The 14,791-nt window shown below is 39.3% G+C and overlaps 3 protein-coding genes across 5 annotated transcripts; all 3 read right to left on the bottom strand.

Annotated features, from left to right (window-relative positions):
- Positions 1-45: 45 nt before the first annotated feature.
- ddost (dolichyl-diphosphooligosaccharide--protein glycosyltransferase subunit (non-catalytic)) lies at positions 46-3,558 on the bottom strand. Its single transcript, XM_057319322.1, has 11 exons — positions 3,287-3,558; positions 2,932-3,042; positions 2,750-2,836; positions 2,545-2,648; positions 2,326-2,420; positions 2,157-2,250; positions 1,685-1,833; positions 1,396-1,543; positions 961-1,081; positions 761-867; positions 46-618 (listed from the first exon to the last, which is right to left on the bottom strand). The coding sequence occupies exons 1-11, from the start codon at positions 3,519-3,521 to the stop codon at positions 469-471; spliced, it is 1,401 nt and encodes a 466-aa protein (XP_057175305.1). The 5' UTR covers positions 3,522-3,558; the 3' UTR covers positions 46-468.
- Positions 3,559-4,847: 1,289 nt separating this feature from the next.
- zbtb17 (zinc finger and BTB domain containing 17) lies at positions 4,848-11,333 on the bottom strand. Of its 3 annotated transcripts, none has more exons than XM_057319894.1 (15): positions 10,936-11,333; positions 9,926-10,162; positions 9,683-9,844; positions 9,237-9,584; positions 9,073-9,159; positions 8,767-8,993; positions 8,076-8,218; positions 7,687-7,915; positions 7,448-7,535; positions 7,238-7,354; positions 7,042-7,162; positions 6,823-6,953; positions 6,476-6,745; positions 6,230-6,319; positions 4,848-6,110 (listed from the first exon to the last, which is right to left on the bottom strand). In XM_057319894.1, the coding sequence occupies exons 2-15, from the start codon at positions 10,128-10,130 to the stop codon at positions 5,767-5,769; spliced, it is 2,562 nt and encodes an 853-aa protein (XP_057175877.1). In that variant the 5' UTR covers positions 10,131-10,162; positions 10,936-11,333; the 3' UTR covers positions 4,848-5,766. The 3 variants fall into 3 exon arrangements, with proteins under 3 accessions (XP_057175877.1, XP_057175874.1, XP_057175873.1); XM_057319891.1 differs by having other exon boundaries at positions 7,687-7,987; positions 10,966-11,332; XM_057319890.1 differs by having other exon boundaries at positions 7,687-7,987; positions 10,936-11,331.
- A 233-nt stretch (positions 11,334-11,566) lies between these two features.
- On the bottom strand, positions 11,567-14,526 carry hspb7 (heat shock protein family, member 7 (cardiovascular)). Its single transcript, XM_057319895.1, has 3 exons — positions 14,127-14,526; positions 12,932-13,065; positions 11,567-12,841 (listed from the first exon to the last, which is right to left on the bottom strand). The coding sequence occupies exons 1-3, from the start codon at positions 14,281-14,283 to the stop codon at positions 12,662-12,664; spliced, it is 471 nt and encodes a 156-aa protein (XP_057175878.1). The 5' UTR covers positions 14,284-14,526; the 3' UTR covers positions 11,567-12,661.
- Between the last annotated feature and the right edge of the window lie 265 nt (positions 14,527-14,791).

Raw genomic sequence — 14,791 nt, 5'->3', positions numbered from 1 at the left:
CAATAATGCAATTCACCAGCAAAAAAGACAACCGGCAAGTGGTGGAATGTCAAAATTTTAATGACTTCAGATGTTTAACCACATTTTAACATCCATTCCTCATTCATGTACAAATGGTAGACTTCAAAACAATAATCTTTTCTTAGCAAGAGCAAGACATCAGCGCATGTTGTATTTATAACATCTGTTAAAAAACCCAATTCAGTTTTTCTTTTGTACAAATAAAAAAATGATGTGCCCCTCTAAATGAATTTAAACAACCAAATGACTAAATCAGTCCACAGAAAAGAGTGGAAAGTGAGAAAAGGTGGGGGGAACAAACAAAACCATGTGATTTTTTTACAAATGCTGTCTTAAGCTGTAGTGGCACACCATCTAACTCAAGAATATGAGTCCACATCCTGAAGTGTGCTAGAGGTTTGAAGCATCTTTCTCATTTCCTTTGACTCCTCTTCACTTTCACCCATTTCAATCTGATTTCTCTTTTTCTTTCATGTGCAGAAAGACGACACTGAAGACAAAGACTCCTGCCATCATAGAAAAGGCACTGGCATAATATGGGAAGGCTGAGGGAATGAAGCGCTCATACTGGGTATGCTGCAATGGCCGGACAGAAACCTGTGGAATAACAAAAGAATTAATATATTTTTTTCATAATCTTTTACTTAACAAATCTTGTACATTTAAATTGTATTACAAAAATTTACAGATAATAGTCCCTTAACAAATAAGGAAAACAAATGAAAAATGAAACTCTCACCTGGGTTGAGGAGTGCAGATGTGTGTAACCCAGTCTGTTGTAGTCAACTTTAAACTGAAATACTCCATAGACATCTGGCAGCTTGAATTGTACACTGTATTTTCCACCTAAACACAAAGCAGTCACATGTTAAAGATGCTATTCATCATTTCAACCCCTGCCTTATAACTTCTGGCAGCAGAACTATAGTAGTAACATACCATTCTTCTTGAGGTACGTTCTGACAAATGGATCAATTCTGACAAATTCCAGTTGAATATCATCTCCGTTGAAGGGCACCCACTTGCCACCTGACAGCATCTCAATCACAATGCTGTATTCCTGTTGGGACAAGTCATATACAGTAGTATGCCAAGAATATATATCGAGACTATAACATCTTTAGTCCATAAAGACTTGCATATTAAGGGGGACAACCTGGAATAAGCTTAACTATTTGGACTACTACTATGTGCGAGGTACAACAAAACAGCTGATTAGTGAGATTAAAACATAAGAGATATTCACCAAACACCTTGAAGTGACTGTTCATCACCCAAAAACGAAAAAACGTTCCGTCTTGTGTATCAAATAATACAGACCTATAATGTATCTATAATTGGCTGTATCAACAGTAATATGCCATGATGTCTCACCACAAGATCAGTGATGGTGTAGGCAGCAGGGGGTGTGCTCTCTCCAACTGGATGATGGCTAACAGCTCCAACCCTGAGTACACCCGCCTCTTTAAACACCCAACGGGACAGTGCCTCAGCCAGCTCCTGGTTGCCAGTCTTTTCATATCTGTGAGAAAATGATGAGTATACACAGCATGCATCATACAAATAAATAATATCTTTCAATAGCACTGTTAGTTATGTTTAGTGTCTTAATTTCTCATATTTTAGAATAACTTCACAATTTCTCTAACATTACAGGTCAGACCTCTTGGAGCCAGAAGCAGCCTTCTGCACTGGAGAGTTGAAGAAAGCATCACTAAAGAAATGCAATGACCCACTGAAAACAACACGTGCGTTGTTTCTCGCCTGGAGACCAGCGATGAGAAGGGTGTTTTTACCAACTGCATGAGGATACTGGGAAACATGGGAAGTGAGATGAGTAAACGTCAGCAAGTTATCAGGGCTAATCAGACCACAGTGTGTCAAAAACACCCCAGACAAAAAGTGCTTTCCTTCTTAATAAACAATTTATTTCAGAATTTTCTATTCTATCATATTTCTATTTGACATAAAAGCCATACCATATTTAAATAAGCCCTCATAAGGAGAAACAATGCACTTGAAAATCAATTTTAGGCAAACATTGCCTCCTACTGAACATCTTAATTCCGGAGACTGGTATAAATAAATGAACGTAATATAACAACATTAAAACAAATACACAGGCATTTCTATACCTGTGTGATAGGACGATCAGGGAAGTAGGAGTAAGAGGTGGAGGAGCCTGTCAGAATGTCCAGCACCAGAGAGTTATCTGGGTCAGCCACCATACTGAGAAAGAGAAGTACTTGTAACTTGTGGATTTTGAACAGCAGTGTTTTAAATAACACATTAAGAGAGACCTACCCAACACCCTTGAACAGGACTGGTTTATCAGTGGGCTTGCCAACTATAGTTGGGGCTTTAAGAAGATTCGCTGAATCAGCAACAATCATTGTGTGCTGTAAAAAAAGACATTTTAAAGCTAAATGCAACAATCCTCCAAACAAGAATTGCTATGTATATAAAGTGATGCTTTACAGTATATGAGGTGAGCAATACAATATTTCCCTTCTTTTAATTCACCTCTCCAGGATCTGAAATGTCATAGTTATGGTGGTCAATGACAGCAGTTTTCTCCTCATCAAATTCAATACCACATTCACTTCCTAGTTCTCTCAGAGGGTCACCTGGAAAAGGCATGGGATAGTTGCTAGCATTACTACCTAGTACCTACAAGACAATTGCGTATGCATTCTTTCTTGTGTAACAATTACAACTAGAAGCTCACCAATTTCAAAGCTGGCAGCAACAAGAACATTTCCTCCACCATCTATGAACGCTGTAATGGTCTCAACATTGATGTTGCCCCCGAAATCTGTTGCATCAGAGTTAAATTAAAAGTTAAGAAAATGTATATATGCATAAACGTTAAAAATGAATTAGTTGGTATGTTTGCTGTAATTGTCTCACCTTCCACAGATGGAGAAAAGATGATGAGATGGTCGTACAGGAACTGGCCATACTTGATCAGTGAGAGACCAGGATCATCAGCAGTCTTGAATGTAAGGTCAAACCCACGATCTGAGAACAATTACGTGGTCATTGTTAAAATACTACAAACAAAAAGCGTGGAAGTAACGTTACTGGTTTCAAGAATGTTGGTACAATGTCTCAGTCAGGTTCAAAGCCTAGACAAGGAAGCAGCAATCTTGCCACCTACACTAAAAGTCGCTTTTCGTGTATAATAATATACCTATTTGAAATGACGTAATAAATAAAATGCAGCCATTAGTAATGCCGTCGTATTATAAGATGTACAGCTCACCTGCTAAACTGCGGAAGAAGATTGAATGAGTGTCTCTGATGTTGGGGTTGTCAAGCAAAACGAGAGTCTTTCCGTCTCCTAAAACGGCCTGCAGCATTAACGTCACAGATAAAACAAAAAGACTGCTCTTTGAGAACGAGCCAGACAATGTAGGAACCATCGTAGCACTTCGTCTTTTGCAGATTAATGTTGCTACACTCGCGGTGTCCATCACTGACAAGCAACCCGTCGCCATTTGCCGCCGTTGGACAACGTCAGCGCTATCGCGGCGTGAACTTTGACCCAGAGCTGCAGCCAATAGCGTACTGCCTCATGGAACCTCATGAATATTATGATCTAGGTGTGTTCGACATCTTGCGGCGCTGCGCAGTCTGAACAGTGTATGACATATTTCGCAAAGCTCTCGCGGTATGTTGATGTCATACTCTGGTCGCTTTGCGCATGCCTAACGCATCTGTTGTAATCACTAAAAACTTTCTGTTTTTTATTGTCCACACATAATAATGCATGTTTAACAGGATATAAAATACAATGTAATCCTAAAAAATCACACTATGAATTAAACATAAACATTTGTTAATTATGTTTCCATCTGTTGAGGGATAATTCATCCAAAAGTGAAAATTCTGTCATCATTTAACCTTACTCACCATCTCGTCATGTCAAGCCTGTATGACTCTGTCTTTTGCAGAACACAAAAAATATATATATTTTGAAGAATGCTGGTAACCGAACAACGGCTGTGCACATTCAATGACTTTCATTGGTTTTGTGCCCGTAATTAATAAATGGGTACCGCCGTTGTGTTTTGCAGAGGAAAGATATAGATTTTTACAATCCATACCTGTTTTTTATTAAGAGTTACCTCATTATTTCTCTGCATGAAATATTCAAAACGCGTTTTAAAGCAAATCTTCAAACATTAAGTGGTTCACAACTTGTAACAACACTTTAAGTGTCACCCTCCATTACAGCAATTGGCGATTAAAAGCGTTTAAACCAGTGGTTCTCAAACTGGGGGCCGTGGCCCCCTGGGGGTCCCGAAGATGGATCCGGGGAGCCACAGATTTTGTGGCATTTTATGAAATATAGAAATTTATCATAGATTTTATGCAATCAAACATAAAAAATAAGACCACCAACCAAAGGAATTGATGTTCCAGCATTGTATAACTGAATATGTTTTTGGTTTAATTAAAATTCTAAGTTTAAGATTATAAGTCTTTATTTGGGGGGCCGCAAAGCAATGCATTCTACACAAAGGGGGCCTTACAACAAAAAGGTTTGAGAACCACTGGTTTAAACAACAGAGCAAACCCTCTGGTACCTGATAATGTCAACTAGTTTACAACAAAAAGCTTTGTTCAGTGGTTTAAAATGTTCTATTTGAAAACGAATTGGATTCTTATAGCTCTCTTCACAGTTCTGCTGCATTTTCACAAACAAAGAGCTTCTAAACATAAGTTTCTGGTAAACAACTATTAGTCTTTGTTGCCTTGACATTGGTGTAGAATGCTTTTTTCCAGGGGAAATTATCACTCAATTTTCATCCAAAATATATGAGTTTATTAACAACGAATCAAATTACAAGCTTTAGTTGAGGTTGAGTCCTAGTGAAATAAATTTTAAAAATATGTAATTGTTTCTAATTGTTGTGCAATATATATTTTTCTGTTGGATGAATTCTGTTTACAAAACAGACTGTATATAATGGTATGAATAAACATATACAAGACCAGTATATACTGACAAATGACACAATTGATATGAGATCTCATAATAAAAAAATCATTAATAAGAATATAATTAATTTAGAGATATTAGATCTCATTCACTAAACAGAGGCATAAAATAACTACTATATGAATAATATATACAATCATCCTTTGCATGCAAACTGTCACATTAACCTTAATTGGTTTATAAACAATTTACATAGTTATCATATTTAATGAATAAGACCTACTCTTTAGAAATTATGCATTATGAATATGATCCTTGTAGCATTTATTTTTGAGAATTGCTTTAGCTGTTATGAAAAGCATATAGTAAAACAAGCAATTTGTTATTGAACCAGTTTAAGCTCGATTTATCACATTTGCTGAAACTTCACAAAAGTAAATCAATAAAACAAGTTCACAAATCACTGAAAGCTGTTGGACAGTCATATTTACGTGACCTTGGGTGACATGATCTAAATACAAGCTATGCCAGGAAAAATATACAGACAGAAGTTTAGACCAGAATTAAAAAAATTACATACATAAAGCATGGATTTGTTTGAATCATATTTAAATATCTTATATTTTTTAAACAATCAATACATTGCTTTATTATTCTGCACACGTTGCTGTAGCATGAGCGATTTTCAGGCATCAATCTAACCCTCTGAGGGAGGTCTTACATGTCATTATATTAATTGCATTGGTGACCATATAAACTCCATGTGGATCCTTTTGACTTATTGAGTGTATAACTTCTCACTGTTCTTGGTTTTCAGAGTCCACAGATACTTCTTCTGTCTTCACCTGTGTGTTGGTCTCCATGTCTGCCCCCTCAGTCTGAGGTTCACATTGGACTATAGCTGCCTCGCCTTCCTCACCCTCCTCCACCCGGGTTCGGAACAGGAGCTCTCCGCCTTGGATAACCTGCTCAGTGGTATGCCATGTACCGTCCCCAGCGTACTGCTGGTAGAAGTCAGAGTCCGCCTGAAACATGACCAGGGCCTGGGCAGTGTGAATGCGCACATGCTGGGCAAGAGAGCTGGCGTCTAAAAACTTCTCACCACAAGAGTCACATGCATACAAGATCTGGGTGTTGGGATCTGCAGGAATAATATAGAAGTTAACACGCTGATTCAGGCACAACACAGAATTGCATCACATCTATAAATATAAAAATCGAAAATGCAGGCCTCTGCTATGTTTGTTTTCTTTGCCTCACCTGCCTCCTGCACTTTTTCTACTGCCTTTGTGATCTCTGCTTTCAGCGCCTCAGTTTCATCTGCAGATACTGATGTTGCCACTGGTACCACTAGGATTCAAACACAACAAAAAAATTCAGGTGACCACCCAATCACCACCATCTCCTCTCATTTCCAGCTCTTTATAGCTCACAATTTACAATAATCTCTCATGAATCACTTTACCCACGATGCTTCTATCACGTTCTCCTATTCCCCTACATCACCTGTGAGCTGTGCAACGGCACTGCCAGCCAGAGCCTCTGTGGCCAGAGTCATGATGTCATCGGTTGTCACGGTCACAATGTTGACTTCGTTATTATCGAGTTCTGATTCCGGGGTGGATTCAGGGAGGAGATTCTCTTCCCCGTCATCCTCAGACACCACCAGTCTCTTCATGCCCGCCTTCCCCTGGTGCACCGTCTTCACATGGGAACGGAGATTATCCACACGATTGAATCCTCGCCCACATTTATCACACAGGAATGGTTTCTCCCCTGTGAACAGGAAGTCATTTTTAGCACAGGACCAATATTTTTGAGCTCAATATTTTTGAAGACATTTCGCATCTTACCTGTGTGAATAATGATATGCTTTGACAGATCTCCCACATTGACAAAAGCTTTGTTGCAGGTCTGGCATACGTGTGGTCGGATATTGTCATGATGACGGATGTGATTGGCCAGCTGGCTGGACTGGACAAACCTTTAAGGTGTGATATTCATCATAATCATTCTTTTGTCATATTGCTTTATTGAGTATGAGTACATTATTATGGAATTCTCTCGGTTACCTTTTGCCACAGCGATCACAAACATATGGTTTCTCTCCAGTATGTTGACGTACATGAGCAATGAGCGAACTGGCCTGTGTGAAGCCTTTTCCGCAAATCAGACACAGGCAGGGCTTTTCACCTTAAACAAGAAAATACAGTCAGTCAAATCAAACCAACTCCACATGTGAATTAGAAGATGAAAAACAGTGTGTACCTGTGTGGATTCGCACATGTCTCTGTAAGGCCCCAGGGTCAGCGAACGCTCTCTGGCAATGCATACAGACAAACGGCTTTTCACCACTGTGCACACGCAGATGTCTTTTTAGGTTGCCTGCGTACAACAGAGGCAATATTCTGATTCTGTCACACATGTATATATAGTGTCGCACAAGTGCCACATCTCAACTTAGTGTTAAAAACTTACCTGAGGTGGTGAACTGTTTCCCACACTCTCTACACTTGAGCGGCCCATCTGAAATGTGAATCTTCAGGTGTGCTTTTAGGTTTCCCAACTGAAAAAGATGAAATCAACACAATTTATAAACTGCTTATTTAACCTCAACAACAAAAACACAGGTGTGTTTCCTTAGAGCCTGTGTGATGCCAACTTCTGTTTGTAAGTAAAATTTATATTATCAAACTGATCTCATTTTGATCTCTCACCTGGTTGAATTTCTTATCACAGTGTTGACATTTGTAACCCTTGTCTGTGTCGTGGGTCTCTAGATGGCGCATCTTGGCCGTGGGGTCAGAAAACGCCCGCTCGCAGTACTCGCAGTGAAAAGGTTTTTCTCCGCTGTGCACCAGCTGGTGACGCTTCAGGTTCCCAGATGTGGTGAAGAGCTTCCCACAGTCCTCGCAGCTGTATCGTGCCTCGCCCGTGTGCCGTTTCCTGTGCAGATTCAGCAGACTGATCTGCCTGTAGCTTTTTCCGCATGTAGAACAGCAGTACGGCTTCAGAGGGCTTAACAAGCGAAGGATGGCAGGAATTTGTGTGAACAACGGTACATTTTTACCACAGATGTGGTTTAAAGACTGTGTGCAGGACTCACCTGTGTGTTTTTTCATGCGCTTTGCAGGCAGCCGGGTCTGAAAAGGATTTGTTGCAGTCTCTGCAGCTAAAGGGCTTCTCACCGGTGTGAATGCGCATGTGACGTTTAAAGTTGCCTGTGTGTGTAAATTTCTTCCCACAGTCCTGCAAGATTAAGATTATTGCAATAGGTAGAAGAACATGAAAAAACCTAAGTAGGAGAAAATGATGAAAATTCTGTAGCAAATCCACAAGCTATTACATCCACACAGCCTAATTTATACACAGCCAGCCAAAGGTTTGGATGTACATGATTGAACGTGTATTTTACTAGTTTTACATTTTAATTGAAATGTGTATGCTTCAATGCATGAAATTAATTTTGCAGACAAACAAATTGTCTATGTGCTAATTTCTTAACAATAGAGTTATAACTATAATAGAGATAATAACTGAAAAAACAAGCGGCAAGCACACATGGAAATTTCGATACCATTCAGAATTCTCAAGGTTTATTCTGAGAAATTTGGGATTTTTTTTATAACAGATAGTCTGGATTTGTTTACCAACGATTTCTATGCTTCCGTATGTCTCACAGAAATTCAGTTTTCACTATTACTCCATAAAAAGTTATAAAATTAAGAATAAAGAATCAGTAGGAGTGTCCAAACTATTGTATTGTCAAGGATTGATATAACTAAAGAATCCCTCACCTCACATTTGTGTGTGACAGAACCATAAGCTCTAGATTCACTGCGCTCGGCGGCAGTTGCAGACATCTTCCCATCCGAGCCAGATGTTTCTCCATCCTCTGTTTCCATCTCCTCATCTCCTTCCTCATCCAGCTCTTCATCCTCAACTTCTTCTTCATCCATTCCATCATCTTCTGCAACATTCTTAACACTCTCGTCCTTCTGCACGCTTTCTTCACTTTGATCGACTGTTAAAACATGTTAGCAGTCATGAAACATAAAACATGAGTTAAACCCTGTTTTTTAGGGTAGAAGGTAGATGTTTACCTTGTGTGGGTGAGTGAACAGTGGCATATTTCGATTTGCTTCTTCTTGTGCTAACATACGACCGTCTAGCTGCCGCCCTCTGGGGTTCTGTGAGAGTAGTATAGTGTCAGATGAGTATCAAAAGATGATATGAGAGCATAAAATGAATGAAATGAAACACTGACTGGGAGTGTAGTCTGCATCATTCGGATCATCTTGAAGTTGCGGAATCTCTTTTGTGGCGCTCTCTTCCTCTGTTTCTATTCTGGACTCTGAGACACCAGCTTTCTTTTGTCTGGCGAGCTTAGAGGATCCACTTCCTTTGCTAGCAGCTCTCTGAGACTTTGAGCTTTGCTTCTCAGCTGGGCTACAAGAAACCTCCTGAGTTTCTGTTGTCTCTGATTGTGGGGGAGCTTCGTTTACTTCAGGTTTGACTTTCTGAGCTCCTACATCACTCGCCGGCTCCTCCTGTAAAGATGCATCCTCTGGTTTCCTTACAGATTTCTGCTGTTCTTCCACAGGTTCTGTAATTACTAGTTTACAGGAACACAAATAAGGAAGATAAGCCATTAGGTGCCTTATTCCAATACCTTCTTTGATTTTCACATCAAAACCTGAAGTGTGTACTAACCAGGCTTGGATGATAAAGGAACAGCCAAGGACTGAAAAGCTGAACAGGCATTTACGATTTCCTGCATTTGAAGGAAGGAGGCTACAGCACGGACATCCTCGACGTTCTGAGGGTTCAAGGTCAGCTTTGCCGTATACATGAACTCAAGAACTTGCTCCAATCCTGTCGAAAAGCATTAAATGTGTTACAGGAATGCAAAAAGCAATCCTAGATCAAATGCTCTCCATTCGAAAGAGGTCCTACCTGCAGCATTGCTGATATCGAGATGAACAACGTCATTCTGGTCCAAAAACAGAGTGCGAAAGTAAGCACTACACGCTGCAAGCACTGCCTTGTGGGCCTTGAAGTCTACTCCATCCACCACAAACGTGCAGTCACAGAGAAGACCCAACTGACGCTGTTCATTGAGCTGTCCAAGGACTTTCCCACTGTGCCAAGGAAAGTCCATAATGGATGGAGTTGATCCTAAGAGAGACTACCCTGATGTATAATAAAATAAATAAACAAAGATTTTTTTATTATAATGCAATTGCATTTATTGTAAGTATGAGGCTCACAGGGAGCAGCACCCCTGTTAAGATTTATTCTTGTAATCCACATTAAATTTGTATTCTCACTATCAAAACGTTTAGCTTCACACGTTTAAAGCAAATAATGGGGTTGCACATTTAGTCAAACTTTGGTTGTTATTGTTTATTTTTTTCCTGTACAGTTATTATGTAATCTACTCTGACTCCATTCTGATGCATCTTCTCCTTATGATTCAATGCATGTGCACTACCAGACATATGACCACCCAACAGACTTTATTGTTTACGTCAACAAACATTATCACTACGTAACAAGAGTCAAGAGTATATTTCCGTGCAACATTGATACGATTATCTCGAGATCGCTCGAGACGCACTCTGCATTCAATATCAATCTATCCTCTACAGCCATGTTGAGCACGTTGGTGTCTGACTTAAGCAAGCGACAGCAAACGTGTCTAGTGTTTTGCGAGCCACTGCGCCATTCCTATCACGAATGTGTTTGACGATGTTGCGGATTGATTATGAGTCCTCTCTCTCTTCACTCTGCTCCGGGATTAATTCAGCGTGCCTGGCCCTGCTGGATCAAGATGGCGCTGACAGAGGTGGGCTGAAATCCTGCCTCTTCTTTACTTATTTTCTCCACGCATTCGTTTACAGACTGTTCTAAAGACCCGTTTTAACAACAACTTAAACGATCGAGTGGTGTTTCAGGTTATTTACCTCATAAAATAGACGAATTTCAAGAATTACCGGACTTCAACTGATCCGTCCAATCGAGTGTTTCGGTGATCGATCTCAATGCTCAGTCTCGACGCGCCGCCATCTTCCACTCTCTAATCGATTGATAGTGGCCGACAGAATGGCTGATGTCGAGCGACAGCTGCGCATGCGCGGCTTTTCTTTTTTGCCACATGGCGGCGAGCTTGAGCTATCATAAATGCACTTGCAGAGGTTCTCACAGAATTTACATGCAATGGAATGATGTGAGCAAATGTGTTCAAGATAAATCCCATTAATTTTGTATAAATTTTGCATTTAAACAAACACTACCGACATTATATGTACGCAGTTAATATCCGGGCAAACATACCAGCCAGTTGTAGGCTTATTGTAGTGCACATTTTTATTCATTAACTAAATGGCCAGTGAACCATAACACTGTAGCTTTAGGGAAAATAGACAGGCCTCCTAAATTCCAGCACCACATATTTCAATTAATTCTTATATAATATGCAGATTCCTTAAATAATACTAAACATTAGCGTGCCATAACATCCATCTGGATAAATTCACAGGTTAGGATTTTTTACCAATATATGAAACTATAGTTATGATATAAAACTATTTGTTTAATGCAAGAATTTTTATTTTTTTGTCCAATGTGTATAAGTGTTGACTGACATTCATTTCATATCTGCTACAGCAGTGACAGGTTGAAAATTGACACACAAAAATAGTAGGTGATAAGACTGACAAATGACTGCAGACTCTATTCATAGAACAAGTAGCCTAATCAAAGGGACATAGAGTACTTTGTTATTTGCTCATGATGTCCAGACACAAACCAAACCATTGGCTCACAAGCTTAAAATATATCAATATATTAATCGAGAGACCAGGATTAATCAGATAAAATGGTTTTATTCTGTTTTGTTTTAAATTAGTGTTTAAAATTACGCACAACAGTTTTACATTTAAAATTACAATGATTATAAGTACAATGCATACGGTATTCAGGAAAAAACTGCGTGAGTCATTATCCTATTTGCCACACTTTCCAAAAGTTTGAGACCACTAGTGAGAATGATTCAATGAAGCGTTTTTTCTTCTTCTTCATTTTAAACATTGATATTAATTACAAATTGTATTATGATCCATGTTGTCCCAGTGCGATGATCATGATCCAGAATCTGTTTCAATGTAAGCAAGCAAATGTTAGGCTACCTTTGTACAAAGGTTATTGAGGAGTAGTTGACCAAAAAAATAAAAATAAATCTGTCATCATTTACTCATGCAGCCATGTTGTTCCAAGCCTCTGTGGCTTTCTTTCTTCTGTGGAACACAAAGGTAGAATGTTATTAGGCACTGACAGACTCGGTCATTCATTTTAATTGCATAATTGTTCCGTACAATAAACGTGAATGTTGACTGAGGTTGTCAATTCCATCTATTGTGTTCCATTAAAGCATGAGTAAATGATGACAACATTTTAATATTGGGATGAATTTTCCCTTTAAGTTGGTCAGTGTCAAAAATGTGGTTGGGGATCTGTGTAGCTGGGAAATTGACGGTAACAGTGTATTTGTCTTCAATGTTTTACATAGGCTACATCTAACATGATTAAATTAAATGTATATGGTCAAAGAAATGAGATCATGGAGGAATGACAAAGCAAGACTAAGTATCTAGTAGGTACAGTTAATAAAACAAGTTACAGTAGAAACATCTAGATTTTGATCTCTGTGCGAAATGTTTGTGCATGCTCCAGTTTTGCCGTGTTTCTCTGTGCTTTTATAGTGAGAGTCCCATCAGCCCCTAAACATGACTTCACTGAGGTGGGGTCCACATCCTCTGGCAGCTGGCATTTATGTGTAAATGTGTTCATCACTGTGCCATCAGTAGCAAGCTGTTGAATAAAATTCAGACATAAGGAAATGCCTCGCACATTCTTAAGATTCGACTGTATTAGAGGAAGCCCGAAACTGCAAGTGTTTACCTTTTCAGCATGAACTTCAATCTGATTGTTAGAGGTGGTGACTATCACATCCTCAGGCGAGAAGTCTTGGACATCCACCGTGAATTCGTACGTGTCTCCCAGTGTCTTGATGTTTCCAGGGGTCTCTGTTCTGTCTAAAGTGAACCATAAAATATTAATATCTGGTGATTATATTTGGGACTAGAGTGTGAGGATTTTTCCATCAGACTCTTTCAGCAACGATTGTGTTGAATTTAACAACTGTATTTTGTAGGTTTAATCAAGGGGTCTTCATAATAGGAAACAGACTCTCTCAATTTTGGCAATGTACATCAACAATTCTTATTCTGTGTAATATCTGTGTAATTTAAGCATCATAAAAAGTAAATGTAAATATATTAATGTTGTTGTTATATACAGGGGACGGGAAAATCAATTAATAAAATAACACTTAGGGTATTAAAACATGTAATTCCTCTCTCAATCTACTCAGAGGGTCCCTGGACTAAAAAAGCTTGAATACCCCCGCTGTATCTGTGACTGATCATAACAAACTCAATTTAATTTAATTATGAGTGTGTACTCACAGCTGTCACTTTATAGCAAATGGGAATTCCTATGCATTAATATACCTCAAGTGACATGTGGGAATTTGACGAATCTGACTATACTTCATATTTATATATCAATGTCACTGAGCAGCAGGCATCTCTGCGAGACTGCGTCACTTGAGTCATTCCCCAACAATGAAGTCACAGCTTTGGCTGTGAGCCACGATTTCGCACCCTCAATTTGCCCCTCAGATGCCCTTGTATAGGGGACAGACAATGCTCGACAGCACATTAAAATTGTGTGTTGAATTTAACCACATACTTTTACACATGCATGGACACAGCTGTGTGAAAATACATCTGCCTTCACATACACAACTACACAGAAACTTACATAAGCTCACCCCATGACTGTGAAATGTCTCATTTAGTCTTGATGTCATTAGTGGAGTTCATATGACCATAAATAAGTCTGTGGCATACATTTGGTGCATTTATCACAGTTGTCATATAGTAAGTGGCCTGCCAATATGTACAGGCATAAGGAAAATAGTTCTGTACAGAAGCGTGTTTGTTTGTTTGTTTTTGAGGAACAAACAAGTGTTTAAAGAGAAAAAAGTTGTGTACTTATACACAGTACAATACACAATAGTTTTCAAACTCACTTGGAAATCCCAAAGCATCTTTTGGACACATGAAAGATCCAAAGTCCTCAGCAAAGAGTCCCCGGCTTTTCTCCATGTATGGATTTGTTGTGGATGAAGAAGAAGTCTGGTGGTGACTGCACTCCGATCGATAAGCTGAAGAGTTAGTCACGCTCATTAGTGTTTAGAGGATTTCTTTGTCTCAAATCAATATCCAGTCAGAGTCTTGAATTGATAAGACGAGTCCCAAAGGCTATGAATAAAGTAGTTTTATGCCTGTCCTTATTAAAAACAGTTGCTCTCAAGACCCGTCTCACAGTTCGTATTAGCTGTGGTCTGTGTTGTCTATCTGACCGTCTTTTATATGCTTGGTCTAGGTTATGAGATTTTCTTCTCTGCTGTGAGTGGCTCTGTACGTAGATGCTCACATGTGTGTGTGTTAATTGTGGGGCGACAGTGTGCTATATTTATCTGGTGAGGGGCTCCGTGGTCGGAAAAGTTTTGTGTCATGAGGGCTTGAAGTTGAGAAAGGGACTCTGACAAAGACTCAGAGATAGGAAAGAGAGGCGAGCCGAGAGCAAGCAGCTGACATTCCAGACACTCACTTCCTGAAATAGCCATCAATTCCTTTCCTCTCTCCCATTCTGCCTGTTCTCCATTCATTTCTCTTCAGCTTGCCATCCAGA

This window comes from Triplophysa rosa, linkage group LG21 (genome assembly GCF_024868665.1).
Source record: "Triplophysa rosa linkage group LG21, Trosa_1v2, whole genome shotgun sequence".
Lineage (NCBI taxonomy): Eukaryota > Metazoa > Chordata > Actinopteri > Cypriniformes > Nemacheilidae > Triplophysa > Triplophysa rosa.
The sequence above is the reverse complement of the archived record's forward strand: the minus strand, read 5'-3'. Positions and strand labels throughout refer to the sequence as shown.